Source organism: Orycteropus afer, unplaced genomic scaffold, assembly GCF_000298275.1.
Source record: "Orycteropus afer afer isolate SDZICR_OR568_19922 unplaced genomic scaffold, OryAfe1.0 scaffold00175, whole genome shotgun sequence".
Lineage (NCBI taxonomy): Eukaryota > Metazoa > Chordata > Mammalia > Tubulidentata > Orycteropodidae > Orycteropus > Orycteropus afer.
This window is the reverse complement of record NW_006921762.1, coordinates 3880145-3907020: the sequence shown is the minus strand read 5'-3', so window position 1 is coordinate 3907020 and position 26876 is coordinate 3880145. Positions and strand designations below refer to the sequence as shown.

At 37.5% G+C, this 26876-nt stretch overlaps 2 protein-coding genes across 2 annotated transcripts in view; one reads left to right on the top strand and one right to left on the bottom strand.

Moving 5' to 3' along the window:
- Positions 1-26614, bottom strand: part of ANKRD45 (ankyrin repeat domain 45) — a 66783-nt gene extending 40169 nt beyond the window's left edge. Inside the window, exons 1-2 of the mRNA XM_007947108.1 lie at positions 26284-26614; positions 14812-14979 (exon numbers count right to left, since the gene is read on the bottom strand). Of these exons, the coding sequence (XP_007945299.1) occupies positions 14812-14979; positions 26284-26614 (499 nt within the window). The remainder of the gene's footprint in view (positions 1-14811; positions 14980-26283) is intronic.
- Positions 1996-3660, top strand: TEX50 (testis expressed 50). The gene is made up of 2 exons (XM_007947107.1): positions 1996-2319; positions 3451-3660. Exons 1-2 carry the CDS (start codon positions 1996-1998, stop codon positions 3658-3660), a joined length of 534 nt encoding a protein of 177 aa, XP_007945298.1.
- Positions 26615-26876: the final 262 nt, after the last annotated feature.

Here is a 26876-nt window from a genome sequence, read left to right as displayed (position 1 = left end):
CAATGCCTAGGATATTGATCTTTATGCATTCCATTTCATTTTTGACAACTTCCAATTTTCCTAGATTCATACTTCATACATTCCATGTTCCAATTATTAATGGATATTTCCATCTGTTTCTGCTCATTTTGAGTGGAGTCACATCATCCAATGGAAGTCCCAAAAGTTTTATTCTATCCATATTGTTAAGGTTGTGTCTACTGTGAGGAGTCAGGTCTTCCCCAGTCAAATTTTGAGTGCCTTCTGACATGATGGGCTCATCTTGCAGCACTATATTGGACAATGTTTCAGGGCTGTTCATAAAGTTTTTCAGTAATATATCAGACAGTGTTTCACTGCTATTCATAAGGTTTTCATTCACCCAATTCTTTGAGAAGTGGATGGCCTCTTCCTTCTTCCAAGTCTGTCTAAGCCAGGAAGCTCTGCTGAAACCTTTAATTCTACCATACCTTAAATTATTTAATCAATGTAACCTCACTTTCTTTATCTGTAAAATGGGGGTAGAATAGTACAATCCACATAGGATTGTGAGAATTAGTTAAATTAAAATGCAATATAATTCATGCAAGTAGCTTACCTGGCACAGAGTAAAGCACTTAATGATTATTATGTCACTCCTCTTTTCAAAACTCTATAAATGACCCTTGTTTCCTTCTGAATAAAGTACAGGGCACTTCGAGATCAATCGAGTGATAAACTATCTTTGCAAGTCCATCCCCTCTAATGCTCATCCAGAGATTCTACCCTTTATTCACTTCCTGTTCCCTCTACTCCCAGATATTAACAGGGCTCACTCCTCAGTTCCTTCAGGTCTGTGCCCAAGCATCATCTTATCACAGAGGCCTTTCGTTATTGTCCTCTAAAAAATAACACTCACATTCACTCACTCACTAGCTGCCAACTTTCTAATCTACTTCTCACTCTACTTTTTCTCCACAGTACTCCATAGATAAACACAGATTTAGATAGATATCATTATCGTCTGTGTACTCCATAGTAGAAAGTAAGTTCCATGAAGGTAAAGATTCTGTTTTGTGGCCATTTTTTTATCCCCAGCTCCTAGAATAATATTTATCACATTATACGTGCTCAATTAGTATTTGTTTTAGGAATATTTACACAGCTCATTCTGTGTATTCAACTTTATAAAATGCCCTCTCCACATGTGCCACTTACCAAAATTCTACTCACTTTTCAAGACCCAGCTCATACATATTTCCTCCCTGAAACTTCCTAGTTCCTCCAAGGTAGAACTCATTCCTCTATGAACTATTACATAATTGTAATTTGATTTAGCTCACTTTTCAGTCTATCTTATTATTTTTATCTTATTTTTTGCTTTTACCTCTAGACTGTAAGCTCCTTAAAGTCAAGATTCTCCTTAAAGTCAAGTCAAAAAGATTCTCATTTTTTTTTATCATATACCATGATACTTTCTCTCAGTACCTGATAGCACCAAAGGAACACATATCAAAATGGAGCGAGGCATTCAATGCTTGTTGAATTCTTTGAAAGGAAAGGCATTTCACAGTGAGAAAAGTGAAGAAGCAGATGTTAGGATGTGTGAAAATGATACAGCTAGTTTGGAAGCATATATAAAGCTGCCATACTTCAGAAGAGGGGTTGAAGGGATGTGGGTAAACTGTTTCCACCAAATTCTATTAATATGATTACAGTTTGAATGTATGAGCTGGTAAAATATTAGTAATGTCTTTATTCCTTCACAAATTGAACAAGTTCAAACCATTCTGGCAAAAAGCAACAAAAAGCACCCATGAAAAATCCAAGGTAACTGACTAGGTGACATCATTTAGTTCCAATGTGGTTCTTTATGATGTCACTGAACTTATTCCTGAATCAGTATGACTGATGATGTTACAATGGTCACTAGTGCATATTTTGCTATGCATATTTTGCTGAATAGCAAGATTATCTGAAATGCCATGACTGAAGCAATTTTTGGCTATAGCTTTTTATTCCAACTAAGAAAGAAAAATGTCCATTCAAAGACTATCTCTGATTTTTCCTCTGCTGTTTATCGGCTTCTTCAGAGAGAGCTTCTGCATTTGTGACGGAACTATCTGGACAAAGGTTGGGTGGGAGATTTTTCCAGAAGAAGTGCATTATCTGAAAGTTAAGCCTTCTCCATCTCACTGCCTACCCTACCCTCTGAACAAATTATGCTGCAATTTTGCCAACATGGATATATTTCAAGGTTGTTTACATCTGTTTTATATTTTAGTTCAAGCTCTCATTTTAATCCTGTCTGTTTTATCTGTGCATTACCTGTGGATGAAATGGAAGAAACACACAAAAAAGGTGAATTAGTGATGTGAATATTAACAGTTACAGAATCTACGAAAGTTTAAGACATAAGATCATCAATTTCTTTAAGGGCAGGTACCATGTCTTACTCATCTCAATCTTCCCTGACTCCCCACTGATCCCCAGAATCTAGCATAGAGCCTTGCATATACTAGATGCTCAACAAATGTGCACTGAATTAGAAAGTCCTTAAATCATCTAGCCCAATCCATCTATTTCAAGTCATTAAATACATCAAGAAAGTAATGAGCTGAAATGAGTAGAAGGGACAGATACAGAGTTATCTGTCTTTGCCCTTAGAGTCATTTGATCTTTCTCAGCTTCCTCATCCATAAAATGAAGAACCTGGAACAAAAAAAATCTTTCTTAGATCTGTTCCAGATCTAAGAAAGCAAATTTAGCATGCATTTTTTAAATGGACTGTAAACGAATTTCTAATGTTATAACTATTTAGGAAATGGAGCCATAAACTAATTTCTCATCTTTGCCAATAGATGGAACCAAAGTTTGTAGCAATCTTGAAAACTTACAGACATAAAGAGCAATTAGATATTTATGTTTTCCTATTCTTAAAATGATTGTAACCTTATTGTATTAGTGTACTTTGAGGCTGTTTAGTATGGTAATATATTTTGCTAATATTCAAATAATTCCTCCCAGCAAAGTACTCTACCCTTAGAAAGTACCAATTAAATGTTTGCTGATGGTGGTGATGGTCACTATAATCTTATTTGGGACATACTCAGAAGAAGGTATCTTCTGTACTTTTCATCTTTCTTCTATAATAACCTTTCTCTTGTAAAAATAATTGATGTTTAGAGCATTTTAATAGAGTTTAAGTTTATAGATCCAGAAAACAAATTTAATTTGAACTATAGAAAAAAAAAAAGGGAGCTCTGGTGGTATACTGCCTAAGGCATATGACTGCTAACCAGAAGGCTGGTGGTTCAAACCCACAAGCCACTCCTCAGAAGGAAAATTGGGCAACTATTTCTGTAGTGATACCGCCTCAGAAACCCAAGGTGAGGTCGCTATGAGTCAGATCCAACTCGATGGCAGTGAGTTTGGTGTTTTATTGATTATAGAAAGAAAAGTCTATAATGTCATTCACTTTTCCCCCTTTAGTTGAAAAAACAAGCCTCCTTAGAAACATCTGGTAATGATCTAGAAAGCCTGTCCATCTATGACATTGACCAACTACTCTGCAGACTGCTGGCCACATCAATGATGACAAAGTACCTGAAGCAGGTGTCCCATCATCCTCTCTCTAAGAAAGCTAAGCACCGCAAATTAAAGAAGAAGAGGAGTGGAAGGGAAGGAGCCAAAAGATACTAAACACATGCATACACAAATGTAGTTCAATCCAGTTTGACGGTTACAAAAGAAATCTACTGTGAGGATTCTCCAAGGGTGAAAAGAATTTTTTGGCGGGCTTGTAACTTTTGCCACATTCTTTACTGAAATTCTCCAAAGAAGTCTGGGTTGAAATGTTATTTCCATCCAGCTGAAAAGGAATCCATACTTACTAAAGTATTGGGGAAAAGATTGCATACTATCACTGCTACATGTTTATTTTCTTCCTTTTAATATGTTAGACTAAGCATTAACCAACCTGTAGAATAGAAACTTAGTTTATTGTTTTAATAAATCTCTGATTTAAATAATATTTGTGAATTTTCCTGAGCAAATGTTATGGCCACACAGAGCCTTTTAATTCCCCATCTCAGTCTGCAAACATCACATGAAAATATTAGGAAATAGAGTAAATAATAATGAAATAAAATAAAGCATCAATCTTTCAGTTTTCAGTGCAATAAATGGTGAATTAGGTATCATATTTTTAAAATGTCAAGCTTTTGTAGATCAGTCACATCAGTTTAGAAAAGTATAGTTACCATATTTTCCAAATAAAAACTGGGAGAGTGGTCTGAAAGTAGGACAGAGAGCTAATTAAAAATATCCCAAAAACCCCAGAAAAACATGTTGTATCTATAAGGAAACAGAGTATCAGAGAGGTAAAAACTTTTAAACCATCATTAAAATCATAGTAAATAAATATACAGTTTTTATAAGTAATGGAAATAGTGCCTGCCTTGGGCAATTATGGATTATTAAAAGTTTATTTCTGGTTCCACTTTCTACACCCTCCTCCATACTTTGACCCTCTCTTAGCAAAATTTCACCCCCACTTTTCCATAAAAGTTCCATTCAATCCCTTCAGAGTTCTGAGCTAATTGTCAACTAATTCTTCTAAGAGGATACATGTACATTTCTTTTAATGGGGGACTCTTGAAGACTTAAAAAAAAAAAAAAGTTCCAAGCCTCTAAAATCCAACGAAATCCATCTCTGTTGTTGTTGTTGTTACGTGCCGTCGAGTCGGCCCCGACTCATAGCCACCCCTCCTTGGGTTTCTGAGGCATTATCACTACAGAAGTAGGATTGCCCAACCTTCCTTCTGAGGAGTGGCTGGTGGGTTTGAACCACCAGCCTTCTGGTTAGCAGTCAAGTGCTTTAGCCACTATGCTACCAGAGCTCCTGAAATCCATCTCTAATAGCTCAAAAATACAATTTTTAGCAGTATGGACGAAACTCTTTGAAGCAGAGTCCTCAACTCCTTAAACCTCATCAGGGGGATCCTAACTGTAATCACTAAGTCTGAATTAAACAAATGTTAAATTTTCCGTTGAGTGGTTTGTGATTTTGATATTCCATAAAGACACTACCATGACATTCCAACACTCCTCATTCCAGCACCAATCTGGAAAATATGCTGTTACTATTTATAGTCTTCTTCATGACAATTTAGATATAATTCCTCCAAGAACCTAAGACCCCCAAACTAAACAGATACTATGGGGAAAGAAACCCCCACTGAAACTCCAAACCAGTAACACTCAAATTCTTTTCAGAAAAGTTACAGCAAAATTTGTTCAAGGTCTGTGACTTTTAAATACCAGAAGTCATTCAAAATGGATTTCAAATTATAGAATGTGAATTGTACCTAAGATCAATTGAAGAATTATTTGCTTTATTTTTTTACTTTTAGACCTAATCATAAAACTGAAGATATTGACATCTTGAAAGATTACTCCTAAAAAAAAAAAAAAGCATTTAGTACAGTGGACAATCAACTATAAACTAATCTACAAAATACAACTCACATCTTTCTTCCTGAATGTGCTTCTTTCCCTCAATTTTCTTATTTCCAATCATTCTCCCAATCCCCTTCTCATTCTGCTAATGAGCAAGCTCCTTATTGCTACCAGATGAATCTTCCTGAAAATGATTTTCATCCTCTTCCTTTTCTACATAAAAACTTTCAGTGCCTCCCAATGGCTACAGAATTAAGTGAAAACTCTTTAGCCTGGCATTAAGGGTATGTAATCTAGCAGTTGTAATAACTGCGGTACTTTTCAAGCACTGACCATATATACATATTGTGCTAAGTGCCTCATGTCATCATATTTAATTCTCACAACAACTCCAACAGGTGGGAATTATTACTATCTTTCTTTTCAAAAAGGAAACTGAGACATACAGAATTTAAGTACCTTGATCAAGGACTCATAGACTGCAAGTGGAGACACAAGTACTTAAGCTCAGGCAGACTGACTGTAGAGCCCATGTACAGCCTACCTGTGCAAACTGTGATGCACTGCCCCAGTCAGGCCATCACTGTCCCCCAACTTGCCCCTTAAGTTCCCAGCTCTAAGATTTTGCTCATCCTTTCCTTTTGTATTGGTATTCAAATCCCACCCATTCTTCAAGGCCCAACTCAATCCTAATACACTCTGATTTCACGTTCTCGGGCCACCCTATAGCATATACTGCCTGCTCTGCCAATTTTAACTCTTATTCATAGTCTTTCTGATATTGTTATCTAAGTGTTGAATGTGTCTATAGCTCAGCCCATCCAAACTCACTGCCATAAAGTCGATTCTGATTCATAGTGACCACACAGACCATATGGACAGGGTAGAACTGTCCCAAAGGGTTTTCAAGGTTGTACTCTTTATGGAAGCAGACTGCCACATCAATCTCCCATGAAGTGGCTGGTGGGTTCAAACAGCTGACCTTTCAGTTGGCAGCCAGTGCCTAACCACTACACCACTAGGGCTCCTTCTATAGCTCATTCACCCCCTACTTAATAAATGTCCAGAGGGCTGGGACAACCAATTAAATCTACAACCATGCTAGCCTCACAGGCATTTAGTAAATGCTTGCTAAAAACATGAACACACAGAAACTTGCACAGTGAATGACACAATTTTCATAAGTACTATTTTATGTTTGATAGATTGTTTGGGTGAAAGTTTATAGAGCAAATTAGTTCTATTCAAGAATTTGTATATATTTTGTTTCCTGACATTAGTTGCAATTTCCTCAATGTAACAGCACTCTTTCACTTCCTCCCTGAGTTCCCTGTTTCCATTGCCCATCTTTCCTGCCACTTCCTGTCTTCTGAACTTTGTTTTGGAGCAAATGTTGCTCTTTTGGTCTTATACACTCTATAAGCCTGTCTGTTATTTGGCTGAAAGATGATCCCTGGAGGTAGGACATTTCCAGGTTTGAAGAGTATCTAAGGGCCACAGTCTCAGGGGTCCCACCAATCTCTATCAGAGCAGTAAGTCTGATTTTTTATGAATCTGAATTTTGTTCTACTATTTTTCTTCCACTCTGTCCAGGACCTTCTACTGTGATCCCAAACAGAGAGGTCAGTAGCAGTAGCCAGCCACCATCGAGTTCTGCTCTTAGGCTAGGGAAGGCTGTGGTTCATGTGGTCCATTAGTCCCTTTGGACTAACTGATTCCTTGAGCCTGTGGTTTTCTTCACTCTTCTTTGCTCTGGACAGGAAGAGACAGCCATATGCAAGCTTTAAGACCCCAGTGGCCACTCACCAAAGTAGGATGTAGAACACTGTCTCAATGGAGTATGTTATGCCAATTGAGCTAGATGTCCCCTGAGACTATGGTCCTAAACCCTAAAGCCCAGTGACTCAGTCCCCCTCAAGATGTTTGGTCATGGTTAAAACATTTCCATAACTTTGCCCCCTGCATACTCTACTATGCACCTGGATATATTTGCAGAACACACAAATACATATGCAGAAATATCCTCTACCAAACCTATATAATACACTCATGGGTATACTCCTATATGCTATCCTATACTTGTTCATCTTACATATCTCCCTGCGCATCTATTCATAAATTATTATTGCAGGATTGTGTATGTAATAGTATTTACTGTTGTTGCCTTTTACTCCTGTGTACTTCCCAGTGTCTTCTTTTGTCTTGGTTGTGTCGTGCTTACTTCCCTTGTCTTAGGCTGGATTCTTTAAAGAAGAAAAACTAGTGAAGCATACAGATGCATGTATACATAGGAAGAGATGGCTCATGAAGTTACGAGGCTGTCAAGTCCCAAGTCCATGGATCAGATGACAGGCTGGAGGCTTCTCCTGACTCACATAGCTGCAGGGGCTAACGAACCTGAGATGAGCAGGTCAGATGGCAGGCTGCTGGCTCATGGGCTACAGAGGCTAACAAATCCCAAAATTAACAGGCAATACAGCAGGCCACTGGCTGAAGTTCTAAAAACCAGAGGTCAGAAGATAACAAGCCAGATGCAGGATCCAGAGTGAGCAAAGTCAGAGAGCTTTGCCAAAATGTGCATATGTATTGGATATAGGCCACATCACCAAGGAAACTCCCTTTCAACCGATTGTCTGCTCATAAAAGATCTAATCATAGAAGTGATCACATCATTGTATAATTGCAAAACTACATCTCAGCTGCCAAACGACTAAGAATCATGGCCCAGCCAAGTTGGCATACAACCTTAACCATCACATTCTCCTTATTGTGTACTGCCTTTTCCTTAAACCAAGTTAATACATATCTACTATCTAGTTAGTGATTTTCCCTCTCTACCCCTCCCATCCCTGGTAACCATCAAAGAATATGTTTTTCCATGTGTAAACCTTTTCTTGACTTTTCATAATTCTGATCTCATACAATATAAGTCAATTGACTTATATCACTCACATATTGACTTACATCACTCGCATAATGTCCTCCAGGTTCATCCATTTTGTGAGATGTTCTGAGTATTCATCACTATTCTTTAACATTGCATAATATTCCATAGTTTGTTTATCTATTCATTTGTTGATGGGCACTAAAGTTGTTTCCATCTTTCTGCTATTGTGAATAACGCTGAGATGAACATGTGTATGTAAATATTTATTCATGTCATGACTCCTATTCCTCTAAAATATGTACTGTGGTAGTTAGGTTTGTGTGTCAACTTGGCTGGGCCTGGTTAAGTGACTGGGCAGCTGGTGGTAGTTATTCCCCATGATGAGACTGGCAATCAACTCCATGGTGGGATCTACCACAAGCAGTTGAGTAGCTGCTTTAGGAATGTGGTCTGCTTCCCATATATAAGAAGCAGCTTTGAGAATGATCTCTAGCTTATGGCACCCTTGAACCCTGCATGTAGCTGAATCGTTGATCAGCAGCCTGCCATGCTCTGCTGATCTTGGCCTGCTGTGTTGTTTAATAACATTAGAACTGTGCCTTTTCACTCGCCGACCTTGGGCTTGTCAGCCTCAGCAGCCAGTAGCTGTCTGAGTGAAGAAAAGCCTCTAGCTTCAGTGGACCAGGAGAAAGAGGCAGAGCTGAAGCCCAAGGTTAAGGGGTTTTCACCCAGCCCCTAGAGCCAGGCACTTTCAACTCGAACTTAAAGCCTTCAAAATTATAAGACAATAAACTCTTGTTTGTTCAAGTCATTCCATTTGCAGTATATTCCTGTCAGAGCAGCACTAGGTAATCAAAACATATACATAGTAGTGAGATATGCTAGATCATATGGTATTTCTATTTTAAACTTTTTAAGGAAATGCCATTCTCTTTTCCACAGTGGTTGTACCATTTTACAATTCCATCAGCAACATATGAACGTTTCAATCTCCCCAAAGCCTTGACAACCTTCGCTGTTTTCTGTTTTTTTTTATCATTGCTATAATTACTAGAGATGATATCTCATTGTTGTTTTGATTTGCATCTTTCTAACAACTAAAATTGTGAGCATTTCATCATGTATCGATTAGCCACTTGAATTTTTTTGGTGAAGTGTCTGTTCACGTCCTTTGCCAACTTTTTTATTAGACAGTTTGTATGTTGTTGTTGAGGTATGGGAAGTTTTCTATAAATTTTAGAGATCAGTCCCTTGTCCAAAAAGTCATTGCCAATTTTTTTTTCCAAATCTGTAAGCTCTCTTTTTATTCTTTTGGAGAAGTAGTTTGATGAGCCTAAGTACTTCCTTTTCAAGAGGTCTCAGTCATCCAGTTTGTCTTCTGCTGTCTGTGTGTTTTTACTTATGTTTGATAGTATATTTATGCCATAAATTAGAGTCTCTAAGTTTGTCCCTATTTTTTCTTTGATGATCTTTATAGTCTTGGGTTTTACATTTATAACCTTTGCTCCAACCTGAGTTATTTTTTGTATATGGTGAGAGATATGGATCTGGTTTCATTTTTCTGCAGATATCCAGTTTTGGCAGCACCGTTTATTAAAGAGACTATCTCTTCCCTTTGTCAAAGATCATTTATCTGGAGGTGGATGGATTTACTTCTGGGTTCTCAATTCTGTTCCATTTGGTCTATGTGTCTGTCATTGTACCAATACCAGGATATTTTGACTACTGTGGCTGTATAATAGGTTTTGAGATCAGGGAGTATGAAACCTCCTACTTTGTTGTTCTTTAATAGTGCTTTTCTCATCTGGGATCTCTTTCCTAGTTTATCTTCTGCTGTTGTGAATTTTCAGTTACGTTTGATAGATCACTTATGCCACATCTCTACACTGGTGCATTTAATCCATTTACATTCAGTACAATTATTGATAAGTATATGTTTACTGCTGTCATTTTCTTGTGCTTTTGTGTGCATGTGTGGTGCTGATTTTTTGTTGTTGTTGTTGTTGTTCCATATACTTCTCTGTGCTGAGTCCTTTTGTTTATGGAATTCTTTTCATTTCCTTCATTCTGTTGGTTTTATGCTTACTAAGTCTTTATGATTTTCTTCTTTTTTATTTGGGAAAAAGGTCTATTAAGTTTCTTTGTGGGTACCCTGAAATTCACTTTTATCTTTCTAAGTTTAAAACAGTATGTTCTATCTTGATATAACCTTAACTTTCTCTATATATGTAAGTTCTGTAACTACACCACTTAGTCCCTCTTTTTGTTATGAAGTTGTCATCATTTATAGATTGACATTCCCAGTTCCCTATTTCTGATTGACATTCCCAGTTTCCTATTTCTGGTCTTGTAGCTTTATTTTATTTTTAAAAATTCTTTATCTGGATTGGTTTCCAAAGGCAATGTTGTGATGTATCTTAATCTCAGGTTGTTTTCTGGCTTTATTGGTTCTCTGTATGAAGGACTACCATTAGTATTTCTTGTAAGATTAAGCTTGGTTTTACAAATTCCTTTAATTTCTATTTATCTGGAAATGTTCCAATTTTGCCATCATATTTGAGGGACAATTTTGCTGGATTTCTTGGTTGGCAATTTTTTTCTTTTAGGGTTTCATAAATGTCATTCCATTTACTTCTTGCCTGCATAGTTTCTGCCAAGAAATCAGAGCTTAGTCCATATTGGTTTCCATTTGTAGATAACATTTTGTTTTTCCCAACCTGCTCTCAGGATTCTTTCTTTGTCTGAGACAGTTTGATTATGATGTTTTGGTGATTTACTTTTAGGACTATCCTATTTGGCATTTGTTGAGCTTCTTGGATGGATATCTTTTTGTCTTTCATAATATTAGGGAATTTTTCTGCCAGCAAATCTTTGAAAATTTTCTCTTTGAGTTTTTGTTTTATTTTGTTGTCTCTTCTTATTCTGGAATTCCAATCACATGTAAATTATTTCCCTTCATAATGTCCCACATAACTCTTAGGCCTTCTTCATTTTTCTTCATTCTTTTTTCTGATTGTTCCTCTAACAGATTGGTAACAAGGATTTTCCCTCTATTTCACTTTTTCTGACTTCCACTGACTCAGTTCTACTCCTTTGTAGAATTGAATGTATTATCTAATTCTGAAATTTGAGTGTTAATTTTCTAGAGTTCTAGTTGATGTTTTTGTATGCTTTCTAATTATATATTTATTTCGTCATTTTTTTCTTGTGTTGTTTTCTTGAGATCTTCTAGAGTTTTGTCTGTGTTTTCCTTGATCTCTTTCCTAATCTCTTGGAGAGTCCTATATGTGTCTTTTGAATTCTTTATCATGTAGCTCCATTACCATTTCTCCCTCAGGATGAGGTCCTGGTTTTTTATTTTGGTCACCTGCCAGAATCATCTTGTCCGTGTTTCATTAGGTATTTGATATTATCCTTTGTTTCTGAAGCATTAAAGTGTTTATTTATTGATTGTATGCTTGTTTGCTACATCCTGATAATTTGTGATGTTTTGTTTTGATGTATCCAGGCAGGTGGGATGGGTGTACTATTCTGGTTGCTAGTCCATCTGCACTGGAGTGCTTGCCACCTGTCTCAGGATGGGTGAGGTTGCAGTTGGGTGTGTAAGCACAGGTTTCTCTTCACTCGTCTTAGAAAATGGCTGAGGTAAGCCACTTTGGGTAGTCATTGACTGCTGTCTGTCACTGATCTAATGATGCAAGAGCAGACAATGGCACTCACTGAGTGGGTGGGGAAGCAGTTGTGATGAGTGCAGCTGACCTGTGGGGGTGTGGTCTCCACTTTCTGTCAGATGGGGAGGTGAGTAGCGAGTGAGTGTGTGCATGCATGGTCACACTGCAACCACCTCTCGCATAGTGAGGGAGGATGTGAACAGTGGGCCAGGGTACACATGGTAGGTAGGAAGTGCGATGGAGGGCCAAGTGGTACTTAAAGGAAAGAGGGAGAGGCAGCAGGGAGGTTTGCATGGGGTCATGCTGCTGCCATCTCTCACCAGGCAGGAGAAGAGGGTGGGGAGCTTACTTGGGTTGATGGACAACAGGGGAGGGCCAAACAACTAACACCATGTCCAGGTGGCTTGGCACCACTCAGCTGGGTTGGTGGGCAGAGGTGGCGTGAAGTAAGCATCAGCACCACACCTAACTGGCCTGTTGGAGTTCAGGAAGGTTTTCAGGTAGGGGGTGGGGTCACATTCAGGACAAGGGGAGGGTGTTGGCTGGGGGTGGAAGAGAGGGCTCATGCCTTGGTGACCTGTGGTTGAGCTGCAGGAATGGGAGGGTTTGTGCCACTAATCACCAGGAAGATGTAGGGGCAGGGAGCATACTCCTCTGGTCACTGGGCGAGGGTACCTGGGCTCTTCCTGCTGACTGCAGTTAGCAATTAGAACCTTATTTCAATCCAGGTATGTCTACACAGTTACTTTATGCCCTGTTAGGAATACCATGAAGTTCCTTTCTGTGCTTCTCCACTGGGGTTGCTGCTGTATATGTCTCAAGATGGCCATGCTATGCTGGGCCAGCTAGCAGGGTAACTCTGCTACATTTCTCCTTGTTCATATTTTCAGTTTCTTCTTCCAATCAGTACAATCTAGTTCTTTATCTTTTCATTTGATGTTCAGGGTACCAGTGTCGTCTTCTGCATATGCTTCACTTAGTTTCTCAGGTCTGCTATGGAAACAGCACGGTGTGGGTGACTAAACTGTCATTCTTGCCAAAGGTCAAGCACTAGTTATTTAACCAAGATTTGTACTCATACATAGCTACATAGGTATAACCAAATCAAACTCACTGCCATGGAGTCAGACCCGACTCACAGTGACCCCTCCTTGGGTTTTAGAGGGAGTATCACTACAGAAGTAGATTGCCTAACCTTCCTTCCAAGGACTGACTGGTGGGTCAGTCTTCTGCTGAGCAGTCACACGCCTTAGGCACTATGCTACCAGAGCTCCCTACATAGCAATAGCTTCCTAAAATTTCTTTAAACTATATTCTACAGGGTTGTAAAGATGATGTAAGCAGAATATTATCAAAACTCAAAATAGCTAATAGCTTTTTTGAACTTTGTATTGAAGTATAACATACATACAGAAAAGTGCAAAAATTATTAAGTGTATATAGCTCAATGAATTATCACAAATGAACATACCCACACAACCAGCAACCATATCAGGGGAAAAAAAATACCCTAGAAGTCTGTTTTAGTTACTTTATTTTGCTCTAACAGGAATACCACAAGTGGCTTTAACAAACAGGAGTTTATTCTCCTACAGTTTTGGAGGCTACAAGTCCGAGTCCAAAGTGCCAAGCTCTAGGGGCTGGGTAAAAGCCCCTTGACCTTGGGCTTCAGCTCTGCCTCTTACTCCCAGCTCACTGGAGCTAGAGGTGTCTCTTCACTCAGACAGCTGCAGGCTACTAAGGCGAACAAGTCCAAGGTCAACAAATAAAATGGCACAGTCACAATATTACCAAACAACATAGCAGGCTACTAATTCAAGTCTAGAGGCAGACCAAGATCGCCAGGAAAAATGGCAGGCTGCTAAGCGAAGACTTGGCTACATGCAGGGTCTAAGTGTGCCAAAAAGCTGCCAAGACCTTTCTCAAAACTTCTCCTTATATACTGGAAGCAGACCACATCCCTAAGGCAGCTACTCAGCTGCTCCACCAAATTCCACCAGGGAGCTGATTACCAATCTCATAATGGGGAATAACTACAACCAGCTACTCAAAACCAAGCCCAGCCAAGGTGACACACAACTTGACTACCACAAAGTCTTCTCATGTTACAAGGCTAACAATAACTCTTACTTCTAATACCACAGGTTAACCTTGTCTAGGAAAACAGTTTTTAAATTATTACGACAACTTTTTCTACCTGGAGAAATCAAACTATTACTCAAATGTGTACTTAAAAAAAAAAAAAAAACATTTAAGGAATGGTCCACTTAGCCTGGATCTTTCAGAAAATGGCCTTGAATACATATATTGTACATATAGTCTCATAGAAAATTATTGGTGAAATGCTTACAAGTTGATAAATTGTTCAGCTTCTAATATGTACCAAACCAAAAAATCCAAACCCATTGCCATCGAGTCAATTCCAACTCATAACAATCCCCATTGGGTTTCCAACGCTTTAAATTTTTATGGAAGCAGACGAACTGTCTTTTTTCTGTGGAGCAGCTGGTGGGTTCAAATCACAGACCTTTTGGTTAGCAGCCCAATACCTTAACTACTACACTACCAGAGCTCCTTTCTAATATGTACAGTTCTTATTAAGTACATTGTTTCAGGCCAATAATGAAATACAAAAAAAAAGGCAGATTTCATATATTATCATCATATAGTTGTTTACCATCATGTAGCTGTAGTTGTTTCCAATAAATAAAACATCTTGATGTAAAGTGAAAATATCAATTATCTCTTTTGCTTTGCTGAAGATACAGCCTATAATGCATAGGAGAAAAGTACACTAACACAACCACTTTTCTAATACATTTTAAGCTTCCTTACTTGCCCAGTCCAGGAATTCAACACACTCAGTCTGGGAATACCGAGCAGCAACGTCTCGTGCTCTCTCATCCTGGAAGTTCAGAGCTTCTATATCAACATCCAAGTCCACTAGTGCTTTCAAAGTTTCCAACCGACCCCAGGCTGCAGCACAGTGTAAGAGTGTGTAACCTAGCAAACAGAACAAGGATGGTCAGGTCAAATACATTACATTGTTTTAGGCTATTTTATGCAGTAAAAGAGAAAAATGGCTATCAAATACTGAACAATATTGTGTTTCAGGCAGTATTCTAACATAGTATTCTATATAAAAGTCATTTAATTTCAAAACAATCCTATGAGGTCAGAACTATTATAATCTCCATTTTATAGATAAGGAAACTGAGGTCCAGAGAAGTTAAGAAACTTGCCCAGGGAATATAGCCAATAAATGATGGATCCAAGATATGAACACAGACAATCGTTTAAGGAAGATGGCAAACTCCCCAGCCATCATTTATTTTTGAACACAACTTGAACCATGATTTTAGTCTAAGATATACCATCAAACACTAATTTCTCTAGCATTGTCATTAATGCAATTATAAAAATTAATACAACTGGCTTTGGAATTAATCATGTGAATAAAAACTGATATTATGACATTAGAAAGTTATTTCTTAAATTTACTAAGGGAGCTCTGGTAGCATAGTGCCTAAGGCACTTGACTGCTAGCCAGAAGGCTGGTGGTTCAAACCCACCAGCCACTCCTCAGAAGGAAGATGGGGCAATCTACTTCCTTAGCGATACTGCCTTGGAAACCCAAGGAGGGGTCGCTATGAGTCGGGTCCGACTCGAGGGCACATAACAACAACAAGGTGAATCAGGTAAAGGTGAAAAATAGGGGAAGCATCTTTAAAATTTTTTCAGACTAGTTTTAAAAAAATCAAGCCAAAAACTCATTTTTATTTTCTAGCAACAATATACTAGTATTCATGCTTCCAAATGAAAAAACAAACCCATCACCATTGAGTCAATTCTAACTCATAGCAACCTCCATTGGGTTTCCAAGGCAGTAAATCTTAACGGAAATAGATTGCCCCGTATTCCTTCCACGAGCAGCTGGTAGGTAAATGCCTTAGGCACTGCGCCCACTAAACTGGCCAAAAAGGCAAGTACTACTACTACAAGAAGAGTTGAGCAAGAGAATGTGCTAACATTAAATGCTAGGCATTTTATGTGTTGCTTCACTTAATCCTTCCAACCCTGTGAGATAGGCATTATTAGCCCCAATTTTTAAAATATTTTTTAAAACAATCACTCTTACAAAGAAAGCTTTTTACCAAGGAATTTGCAACCACTACACGTTTTGTTCCTCCTCTACAGTCCTGGGGCACAATTCTTTATCTATGGACCTCTGAGACTAATAGAGTTAGCTACTCCTCCAATAAAATATAGAGGCAAGTATCAGATCACAGGTCTAGGCATTCCAGTTCAAAATGGGGGAAAACAGAAAGTAAGAGTCACTGGTGCAAAGCAACTTCAAAATTCAGCAGAGCAAACTCCGTTAGCTTTCAAGACCTGGGAATAATTCTCTGTGTTTTTCAGCTCTGCCCTCCATGCTTTTGGCTCACACTCTTGGGTCTGGATTCAACCTTCTAAGCCATCCTTCCTTTTTCATGAAAGATAGCATGTGTTTGCAACTCAGCAGTTTTATCAGTCTGCTTTCTGATAGCAGAATTTTGGGGGTCTGACAGGCTTTTTTTAAATTTTGTACTCTTATCTCTTACAGTCCAAATTGGTAGTGTTTTTGCTGATATATTATTATCAAGATTTTTGTAGGTCTCCCCTGGATGTGACAAGGATTCAATATACTCCATTAGACAAAAGCCAGGTCCACAAATCCTTTGAAGATAACATTTTCTCTGTTTTTGGCTTCTGCTAAAATAGCTGAGAGACGACTCCCTAATGCTCCTGGTTGATTGAGGGAACACCCTCATCATACCTTTAATCTCTTATGTCTAAATCCTCTGAACTTTATATCTTTTTGACATATCAGCAAAGGATTATAAAGTCACATATTCATCTTTTTCTCTAGAGAATGCTTTCCTACAACAAATAACATCTTTGCCACTCCTTAGAATTTCCAAAATCATTAAGCCTTGGTTCCTTTTCACCTAACAATTTCTCTCTTTCCTCTGGCATTTTACTACAAGCAGCAACAAATCAGGATGTACTTTCAAGTTTCCTTTTGAATTTCCCTAGCCAGATGAGATTTCATGGTGAGCATGAAATCAGAGTAAAAAATGGATTCCAGTGGAATACATCACCAAGCTCTAAAGGCTGTAGACCTATTGCCATAAATGAAATTACCTACCAAGACAACATCAATACATAAACTAGGCAGACTAACTCCAACAGTAAGTAGAAGCCCACTGTCAAATATTGATTTGGGACTCTTCTTTTATATAGTATATTTTTCAGATATTAATATTGTGGTAGTTAAGGTTGTGTGTCAACCTGGTAGGGCCATGATTTTGAGTGGTGTGGCAGCTGTGATGTAGTTTTCCCCAGGATGAGATTGGATGCAGTGTAATCACCTCCATGGTGGAATCTGCTGTGAGCAGCTAATTAGTTGAAGTGGAGCTGCCTTCAGGATGTGGCCTGCTTCCAGTATATGTAGAAAAGATTTGGGAAAGGTTTCTGGCTTTTTGTTCATTTTGGATGCTACATTTGACCCATCATCACCTCTAGTTCCTGGACTTGAACCAGCAGCCTGCTGTATTGCCTGCTGATTTGAGGAATGTTGCCTTCACAGCCTATAAGGCAACAATCTGCCATTTTACCTGCTGATCTTGGATTCATCAGTCTCAGCAGCCAGCAGCCTGCTATCTCACTGCCACTGAGTGAATTCCAACTCACAGCAATTCCCATTGGATTTCCAAGGCTATAAATCTTTACAGAAGCAGACTGCCTCATCTTTCTTTCACAGAGCAGATGGTAGGTTTGAACCACTGAAATTTTAGTTAGCAGCTGAATGCCTTAACCACTGCACCACCAGAGCTCCTTGCAGCCTTCTATACCAAAACCAAACTCAGTGCCTGCCTTCGAGTCAATTCTGACTCATAGTGACCCCCACTGGGTTTCTGAAGCAGTAAATCTTTACGGAAGTAGATCGCCCCAGTCTGTCAGCCCCTGCAGCTGTGTGAGTCAGGAGAAACCTCGAGTTTGATGTCTGATCCAGACTTAGGACTTTCCAGCCTGTACAACTGTGTTGGCCATTTCCTTGAGATAATTTTTTATCTATATATATATGCCTGTGAAAGCTGGACAATGAATAAGGAAGACCAAACAAGATTTGATGCTTTTGAGTTGTGGTATTGGCGAACAATACTGAGAGTACCGTGGACTGCCAGAAGAACTAACATATCTGTCCTGGAAGAAGTGCAGCCTGAGTGCTCCTTGGAAGCAAGAATGCCCAAACTTCATTTCACTTACTTTGGTCATGGTTTCAGAAGGGGCCACTCCCTGGAGAAGGATATCATGCTTGGTAAAGTGGAGGGTCAATGAAAAAGGGAAAGGCCCTCAATGAGATGGACTGACACAGTGGCTGCAATGATGGGTTCAGGTACAGCAAGGATTGTGAGGCTGGCACAGGATCAGGCAGCATTTCATTCTGTTCTACATAGGGTCGCTATGAGTCAGAGCCGACTTGACAGCACCTAACAACAACATGTGTGTATGTATATGTGTGTGTATACATATATATGTATGTGTGTGTGTGTGTGTTGTGTGTGTGTGTATACCTATACACACACACACACACATATGTATAAACGTCACTGGTTTTGCTTCTCTGGAGAATCCAGCCTAAGACAACTATTATCCCTATTTTTATGGATCAAGAAATTGGTCAGAAAGGTTATATAACTTGCCTGAGTCATACAGCTTAGTGACAGACCTGGGATTTGAACTCAGGAGGTCTGTCTCCAAAATCAACACTTTAATCAATTCACTATAGAATATTTTTGTACCTTGCTTTTTATCTCAATTTTATGGTTTTTTTAAAATTGTCCATTTTAATACTAAGAGTTACTTCATTTTAACTGTATTATTTGTGTGAATCAATCATAATATATCTATTCTATTCTATTGATTTAGATTATTTCTAATTATGCACTATTACAAACTATGGTTGAACAAATTTACTCATACATATGTCTCCTTGTGAATCTACATGAGTTTTCCAAAGATATATATCTAGAAATATAATTCTAGATCATAGAGTATGTCCATTTTCAACTTTATATAAAGTTTATTCAAAGTGATCAGAAAAATTTACACATCCTCCAGCAGACTACAAGAGTTCCCATTTCCCTTATCTCCACCAATACTTAATGCTCAGATCCAACTCATAGTGACCCTGGGTTTCTGAGGCTGTTATCACTACAGAAGTAGATTGCCAACCTTCCTTCTGAGGAGTGGCTGATGGGTTTTGAACCACTAGCCTTCTGGTTAGCAGTTAAATGCCTTAGGCACTATGCTACTAATGCTGTCAGATATTGTCAAATACTTAATTTTTTCCCAGTGTGGTAAGTAAGTATTGATTACTCATTGTTTAAATTTGCACTCTGGTAGCATAGTGGCTAAGTCACTTGCCTGCTAACCAGACGGCTGGCGGTTCAAACCCACCAGCCACTCCTCGGAAGGAAGGTTGGGCAATCCTACTTCCGTAGTGATACTGCCTCGGAAACCCAAGGAGGGGTTGCTATGAGTCGGGGCCGACTTGACGGCACATAACAACATAACAACAACATTGAAGTTGTTTACCTGTGTGTTATTGACTATGCAAAGGCATTTGATTATGTGTATCATAACAAATTATGGATAATGTTATGAAGGATGGAAATTTCAGAATTTTTAATTTTGGTCATGTTGAACCTGTACATAGACCAAGAAGAGATGCTGTGTGATTTAAAATCAGGAAAAGTGTGCATCAGGAAAGTACACTTTCAAAATACCTATTCAATCTGCATGTAGAGCAAATAATCCAAGAAGCTTATATGAAGAAGAATACATCAGGAATGGAGGAAGATTCATTAAAAATCTGGGATATACAGATGACACAACCTTGCTTGGTGAAAGCAAAAAGCAGTTGAAGAACTTACTGATGAAGATCAAAGACTACATACAACCTTCAGTATGGATTACACGTCAACATAAAGAAAACAAAAATCTTCACAACTGGGTCATCATGATAAAAATAGAAAATATTGAAGTTGTCAAGGATTTCATTTTACTTGGATCCATAATCAAAGTCCATGAAAGCAACAGACAAAAATCAAATGACATATTGCACTGGGCATATGTATCAGTGGACCTTTTAAATTGTTAAAAAGCAAAGATGTCACTTTGAGGATTATGGTATGCCAAAGTATTTTTTTTTTTTTTAATTGTGATTTGGGTGAAAGTTTACAGTACAAATTTATTTTTCATACAGCAGTTCATAAACATTTTGTTTCATGACATTGACTGTAATTCCCATGATGTAATAGTTCTCTTCCCACTTCTTCCCTGTGGTTATCTTTTCCCTGTGTCCTTCTTCCCTATGCATTCCTACCCCTGAGCTATCTCCCTGTATAAATACTGCCTTTCTGATCAACCATGATTGATTGCTCTAAGGAGTGTACCTACCTTCACCCTATATGCCTGTCCATTGTTTGGCTGCGAGCCATGAGAGTGAGTTCAATTCCAGACCTGAAGGGTGACCAGGAACCATAATCTCAGGGGGTTCACCAGGCTCTATCGGACCAGCAAGCCTGGGCTTTTTTTATGATTTTGAGTTTTGTTCCACATTGTTCTCCCACTCTATCCAGGATCTCCTGCACTGATCCCTTTCCAAGAGGTTGACAATGGTAGCCAGGCACCATCTAGTTCTTCTGGTCTCATAGTCATATAGGCTGAGGTTCCCATGGTCCACTAGTCCATTGGACTAATTGTTTCCATGTGTCTTTGGTTTCCTCATTCTTCCTTGCTCCGGACAAGGAGATGCCGATTTTTGCACCTAGATGACCACTTTTAAGACCCTAGTTGCTACTCTAACCGTGGTATTTTCAATCACTTCATATGCATGCAAAAACTGAATAATGAATAAGGAGGACCAAAGAAGAATCGATGTATTTGAATTATGGTGTTGGTAAAGAATACTGAATATACTATGTATGGTCAGAAGAACAAATAAATGTGTCTTGGAAGAATGTTCCTCAGAAGTAAGATTGATAAGACTTCATCTCATTTACTTTAGACACGTTATCAGGAAGGACTAGTCCTCTGGAGAAGGATATCATGTTCAGCAAAGTACAGGGTCAGTGAAAAAGAGGAAGACTCTCAACAAGATGGATTGACACATTGGCTGCAACAATAGGCTCAAATATAGCAACAACTGTGAGGATGGTGCAGAACCAGGCACTGTTTCTTTCAGAAGTGACTCAGTGGGACTTAACAATAACAATATGTAGTTGAACATCTTTTCATATATTGACTGGCTGTGAGAATTTCTTTTCCATAAATTGCTTGTCAGTATCTTTTGCCTATTGTTCTATTAGCTGAATGCTTCTGATTAATAGGTTCCCTTCATATGATAGATAGGTCTTTTGTTAGTTGAGAAGATATTGCAAATATCTTCTTCCAGTCTGTGGCTTATCTTTTCATTTTGTTGTGGCAACATTTTGTGAAAATTTTTAAATTTTATATAGTTAAATATAGGAGCTCTGGTAGCATAGTGCCTAAGGCACTTGACTGCTCACCAGAAGGCTGGCGGTTCAAACCCACCAGCCACTCCTCGGAAGGAAGGTTGGGCAATCTACTTCCGTAGTGATACTGCCTTGGAAACCCAAGGAGGGGTTGCTATGAGTCGGGGCCAACTCGACGGCAAACAACAACAACAACATAGTTAAATATAACAGTCTTTTCCCTTAATAGTTTATATTCTTCATAACTTGTTTTAAGAAATCCTGTGCTATATCAAGAATACAGCAAAACTCTCCTGCTTTTCAGAAAGTTTTAACATTTTTACAAGAACCTATTTGATTTACGTGCATGGTACAAAGTAGGTATCTAATTTTACTTTTTTCCAAATAACTAACCAATGTTCTAAAGAATCATATATTAGTTTATGATTTTTCCCACTGAAATTTAAGGTCAGCTTCTCAGTTGGTATTTAAAAAAAAAAAAGAAAACAATAAAACTGTGCTCAGATATTGACTAGATTCATAAATTAATTTTCGGAAAATTTTCATCTTTATGACATTTAATCTTACTGCTTGTAAAAAAAAAATACACACACACACACACACACATATATGTATGTATATTGTTGTTGTTGTTATGTGCCGTCGAGTCATCTCTGACTCATAGCAATCCCACCCTTGGTTTCTGAGGTGGTATCTCTATGGAAGTAGATTGCCCAACTTTCTTTCCAAGGAGTGGCTGGTAGGTTTGAACTGCCAGCCTTCTGGTTAACAGTCAAATGCATTGGGCACCACGCCACCAGAGCTCCCATATATGTATGTGTAGATAGATAGATAGATAAAATTTGTATCTTCTTTTACATCATTCAATACAGCTTTATACTTTTGCCATAAATTTCTTACAATTCTTTTATCAGATTTATTCCTAGTTTACTTACAGTTTTGTTGTGAATAAGTTCTTACTTTTTACCATATTTTCTAAATCAATGTTGATGGATATGAAACTACTGATTTGACACGTCGATCTTCTATTAATACTACTGCTAAACCTTATTAGTACCAACAGTTAGTAGATTCCCTTGGTTTCAAATCTATGTGCCTATGAATAATGAGTTTTGTTTATCCCTGGTTGGTGCAAACAGTTAGCATGCTTAGCTGCTAGTCAAAGGTTAGATTCAAGTCCACACTGAGATACCTTGGAAGAAAGGCCTGGCAATCTATTCTGAATTATCAGCCATTGAAAACTCTATGGAACACAGCTCCACTCTGAAACACATGGGGTCACCATGAGTTGGAATGAACTTGGCAGCAAGTGTAATTTTTAATCTTTATATTCAGTGATATGTTAGCAAATGTTTAATATTCAGTGCTCTTGGAGGAAAAGTCTTGATTTGTACCACTTACCAGTTTCCATGGTGAATGTGCTCCCTCTGGGCCAACTTCAAGTTCCAATGTGATATAAATCACTTTGCAAAACTCCTGAATATTTAACAATCAGCTGTGAAAGCTAGTAAAAGTCAGCACCAGAACAATGCTTCATTGGGTCTCTTATTTATTTTTGTTGTCTTATTGCACTTGCTAAGGCCTCCAATACAATCACTAATGAAAGCCATGACAGTGAACATCATATAATATTTATACTATATAATATTTCTGATTTTAGAATGCTTCTAAAATTTCAATATTAGGTAAGTTTCCTTCAGGTTATTGATAAATATTCTTCTATTCTTATTTAGCTAAGAACTTCCATCATAAGTGAGTGCTAATTTTTTTTTTCAATAATGTATTAGGACCTGTAAGTTTGTCCCTACTTTTTCTTTGATGGTCTTCATAGTGTCAGATTTTAGGTGCATGCTTTTGATACAACTTGAGTTAGTTTTGTATACGATGTGAGATATAGATCCTGTATCATTTTTCTGCAAATAGATATTCAATTTTGCCAGCATCGTTTATTAAAGAGATCATTTCTTCCCCATTTAATAAGTTTTAGCTCTTTGTCAAAGATCACCTGTCCATAGGTGGATGGATTTACCTCTGAGTTCTCAATTCTGTTCCATTGGTCTATGTGTCTTTCATTGTACCAAACCAGGATGTTTTGACTACCATGGCTGTGTAAAAGGTTTTGAGAATGAGAAGTGTGAAGTCCCCTTCTTTGTTCTTCATCTTTAGTAGTATCTTACTCTTTCCTTTCTAAATAAAGTTGATTAGTTTTTCCATTTCTTTAAAGAAGCTCTGGTGGTGTAGTCCCTAAGGCATTTGACTGCTATCCAGAAGGCTGGTGGTTCAAACCCACCAGCCACTCCTCAGAAGGAAGATGGGGCAATCTATTCCGTAGAGATACCACCTTGAAAACCCAAGAAGGGGTCACTATGAGTTGGATGCAACTCAATGGTGGTGAGTTCGTTTTTTTGGGGTTTTTGGGTTTTTTTTAGTAAAGAATGATGATGGAATCAGGATCAGGATTGCATTATATCTGTAGATCACTCAGGGTAGTATTGACACTCGTAACTCTTCCTATCCATAACTATGATATAGTCTTCCACGTATGTAGGTCTCTTTTGGTTTCTTGTAGTAGTGTTTTGTAGTTTCCTTTGTATAGGTGTTTTGTGTCTAGGATAGATTTATTCCTAAATATTTCATCTTTTGGGTAGTTATTGTAAATGGTATCATTTCCTGATTTTCTTTCCAGAATTCTCTTCATTAGTGTAAAGGAAACCGACTGAATTTTGTATGTTGATCTTGTACCCTGCCACTTTGCTGAAACTTTCAGTTAGTTCCAGTAATTTCAGTGCTAGCTTTTCAAAATGACTTTTTTATATCTACTGAGATGATCATGTGGTTTTGCCAATTTAATCTTTTAATGTAGTGAATTACGTGAATATTTTTTCTAATGTTAAAACCATCCTTGTATCAATGGGATAAACCCAACATAGTCTAATTAAAATTTTAATACATGCTCTTTGATTCAATTTATTAGTATTTTATTTAGGTTGCTTGCAACCAGGTTATTAAGTAAGATCAGCTTATAATTTTTCTTTCTAGTACTGCTCTTAACTGGCTTTGCTACAAAAATTATTCCTCTTATAAAAAACAAGGTAAGCAATTCCCTTTTATTCTCCAGAACATATGTATGTTAGAAATGACCTCTTCCCTAAAAGTTTAATAGACCTCATCTTTAAAACAATTTCTGTGAAATTCATGCCAGGCGAAGCAGGTAGATTTTCATTTCTTATTCAATTTTTTTAACAGCCATTGATCTAGTTAAGATTTTCATTTTTCATTAATCAATTCTGATCATTTATACTTTATTCAAAAATTGCCAATTTCATCCAAGTTTTCAAATGCTGTGTCAAGAAGATGTTTATAATATTTTCTAATGACATTTTTAATCTTAGCTTTTCCTATGTTAATGCTCCAATTTTTTTAATGGCAAATATTGTTTGTCTTCTCTCTGATGAATATCATCAAAGATTTTTCAACTGAAAACAGTCTTTTTAGCTGAACCAGATTTTGGTTTTGTGGATCTTCTCTACTATGTTTTCATTTTCAATGTCATTAGTTTATTTCTTCTACTTCCTTTGGGTTACTTAGTCGTTCTTTTTCTAACTTTATGCTGAATGCTTAGCTTACTGATTTTCAATGTTTCTTATATTCTAATATATGCATTAAACTAAATTTTCATTTTAGTTGTATTTCATAGGTTCTGATATATAGTGATCCTGTTGCCACTTAAATCTTTTCTAATTTCCTAATATCTTTTGTGATCTATAAATGATTTAGTGTTTTTGTTTCTAAAATTATAGATTTTCACTTCCCTTTTTGCTATTTATTTTACTATTTTATTTTGTTGAGATCAGAGATCAAAAACTGCATGACACTTACTCTTATGCACTTGTTTAGACTTCCTTTATGGTCTAACATTTGTCAATATTTTAAAATTTACCATGAGCACATGAAGAAAATATATACTTTCTATTTATTGTCATTTTCTACAATGACCATGTATTATATTTGTAACCGAAAAACACAAGTTACTGAATTAAAAGAGCTAATTAGGTAATGTCTACTTAAAACTAATAAATCTAAGAGAAAGATAACAGTACTACTACTGAGCATTTACTGTGTACCAATTTACTATGTGCCAAGCACTATGATACCAAAAACACAAACCCACTGCCATCAAGTTAATTCCAACTCATGGTAACACATATGTTATAGAGTAGAACCCCTCCATAGGGTTTTCCTAGGTAATCTTTATGGAAGCAGATCACCAGGCCTTTCTTCTAAGACTCTGCTGAATGGATTTGAACCACCAACCTTTAGGTTAGTAACCACGCATAAATCATTTGCTCTACCTAGGGACCTTATGCACTGTGATAGGCTATTTATATGTATTATCTTATTAATCATCATAATAACCTATAAGGAAAATACAATTATTATCCCTATTTTGAAGATAAAAAAACTGAGACACAAAAAGATTAGGTAACTTGCCCAAATCACCCAGCTAAATAAATAGTGAACTTTGTGTTCATAACTACTATATTATACTGTATTAATATAGATATAGATACATGTGTACACATATATGTATATATATATTCATATATACGTATATGTATGTCTACATATGCCAACTATAAAGCAGGCACATCAAATTTATCTAACCTTAAAAATAGTACATAGTATCATTGGGTAGTCATAACTATTCTTAAGTAATAACAATAAGAAAAAACAGATGAAATACCTCTGGCAGTTTTTTCATTCAGATTCACACCGTATTTTGCCAAAGCTCTAATCACATCACTCTGCCCAGCCATGCAAGCTGCATACAACAGATTTCTCCCAACGATGTCTTTTTCCAAGAGTAGCTGCATGGCCTGCTCATGATGAGGATTCTCGGGATCCTCAAAAATCTTCTGCAGGCCTTCTACATTCCCTGTGAGGGCAGGCTGTAAGAGGGGGTTCACAGTGCTTATTTCCTCTGGTCCACTGGTTGTTTCTTCTTCTTCTTCTTGCTGTGAAAAAACGACTGATTTTTCTGAACTCTCTGACTCCGGGGGTCCTTCTGACTCCATTAAATTCAGAAATATCTGAGATCAAAAACAGTAAGAGAAATCCACTCAAACAAGTCAGTATGCACATACAGGCAGTCTCTGGATTATGAACATCTGACTTAGATACAAGTCATAGTTACAAAACAATCCCCATAAAGCCTATTATATTAAAAATTCAAGGTCTTACAAAGGTTCATGATAAAAAATGGGTACTACTTTGTGAATGTCTATCAAAATGGTGTCATTATTATTATTATTATTATTATTATTATTATTGTGTTAT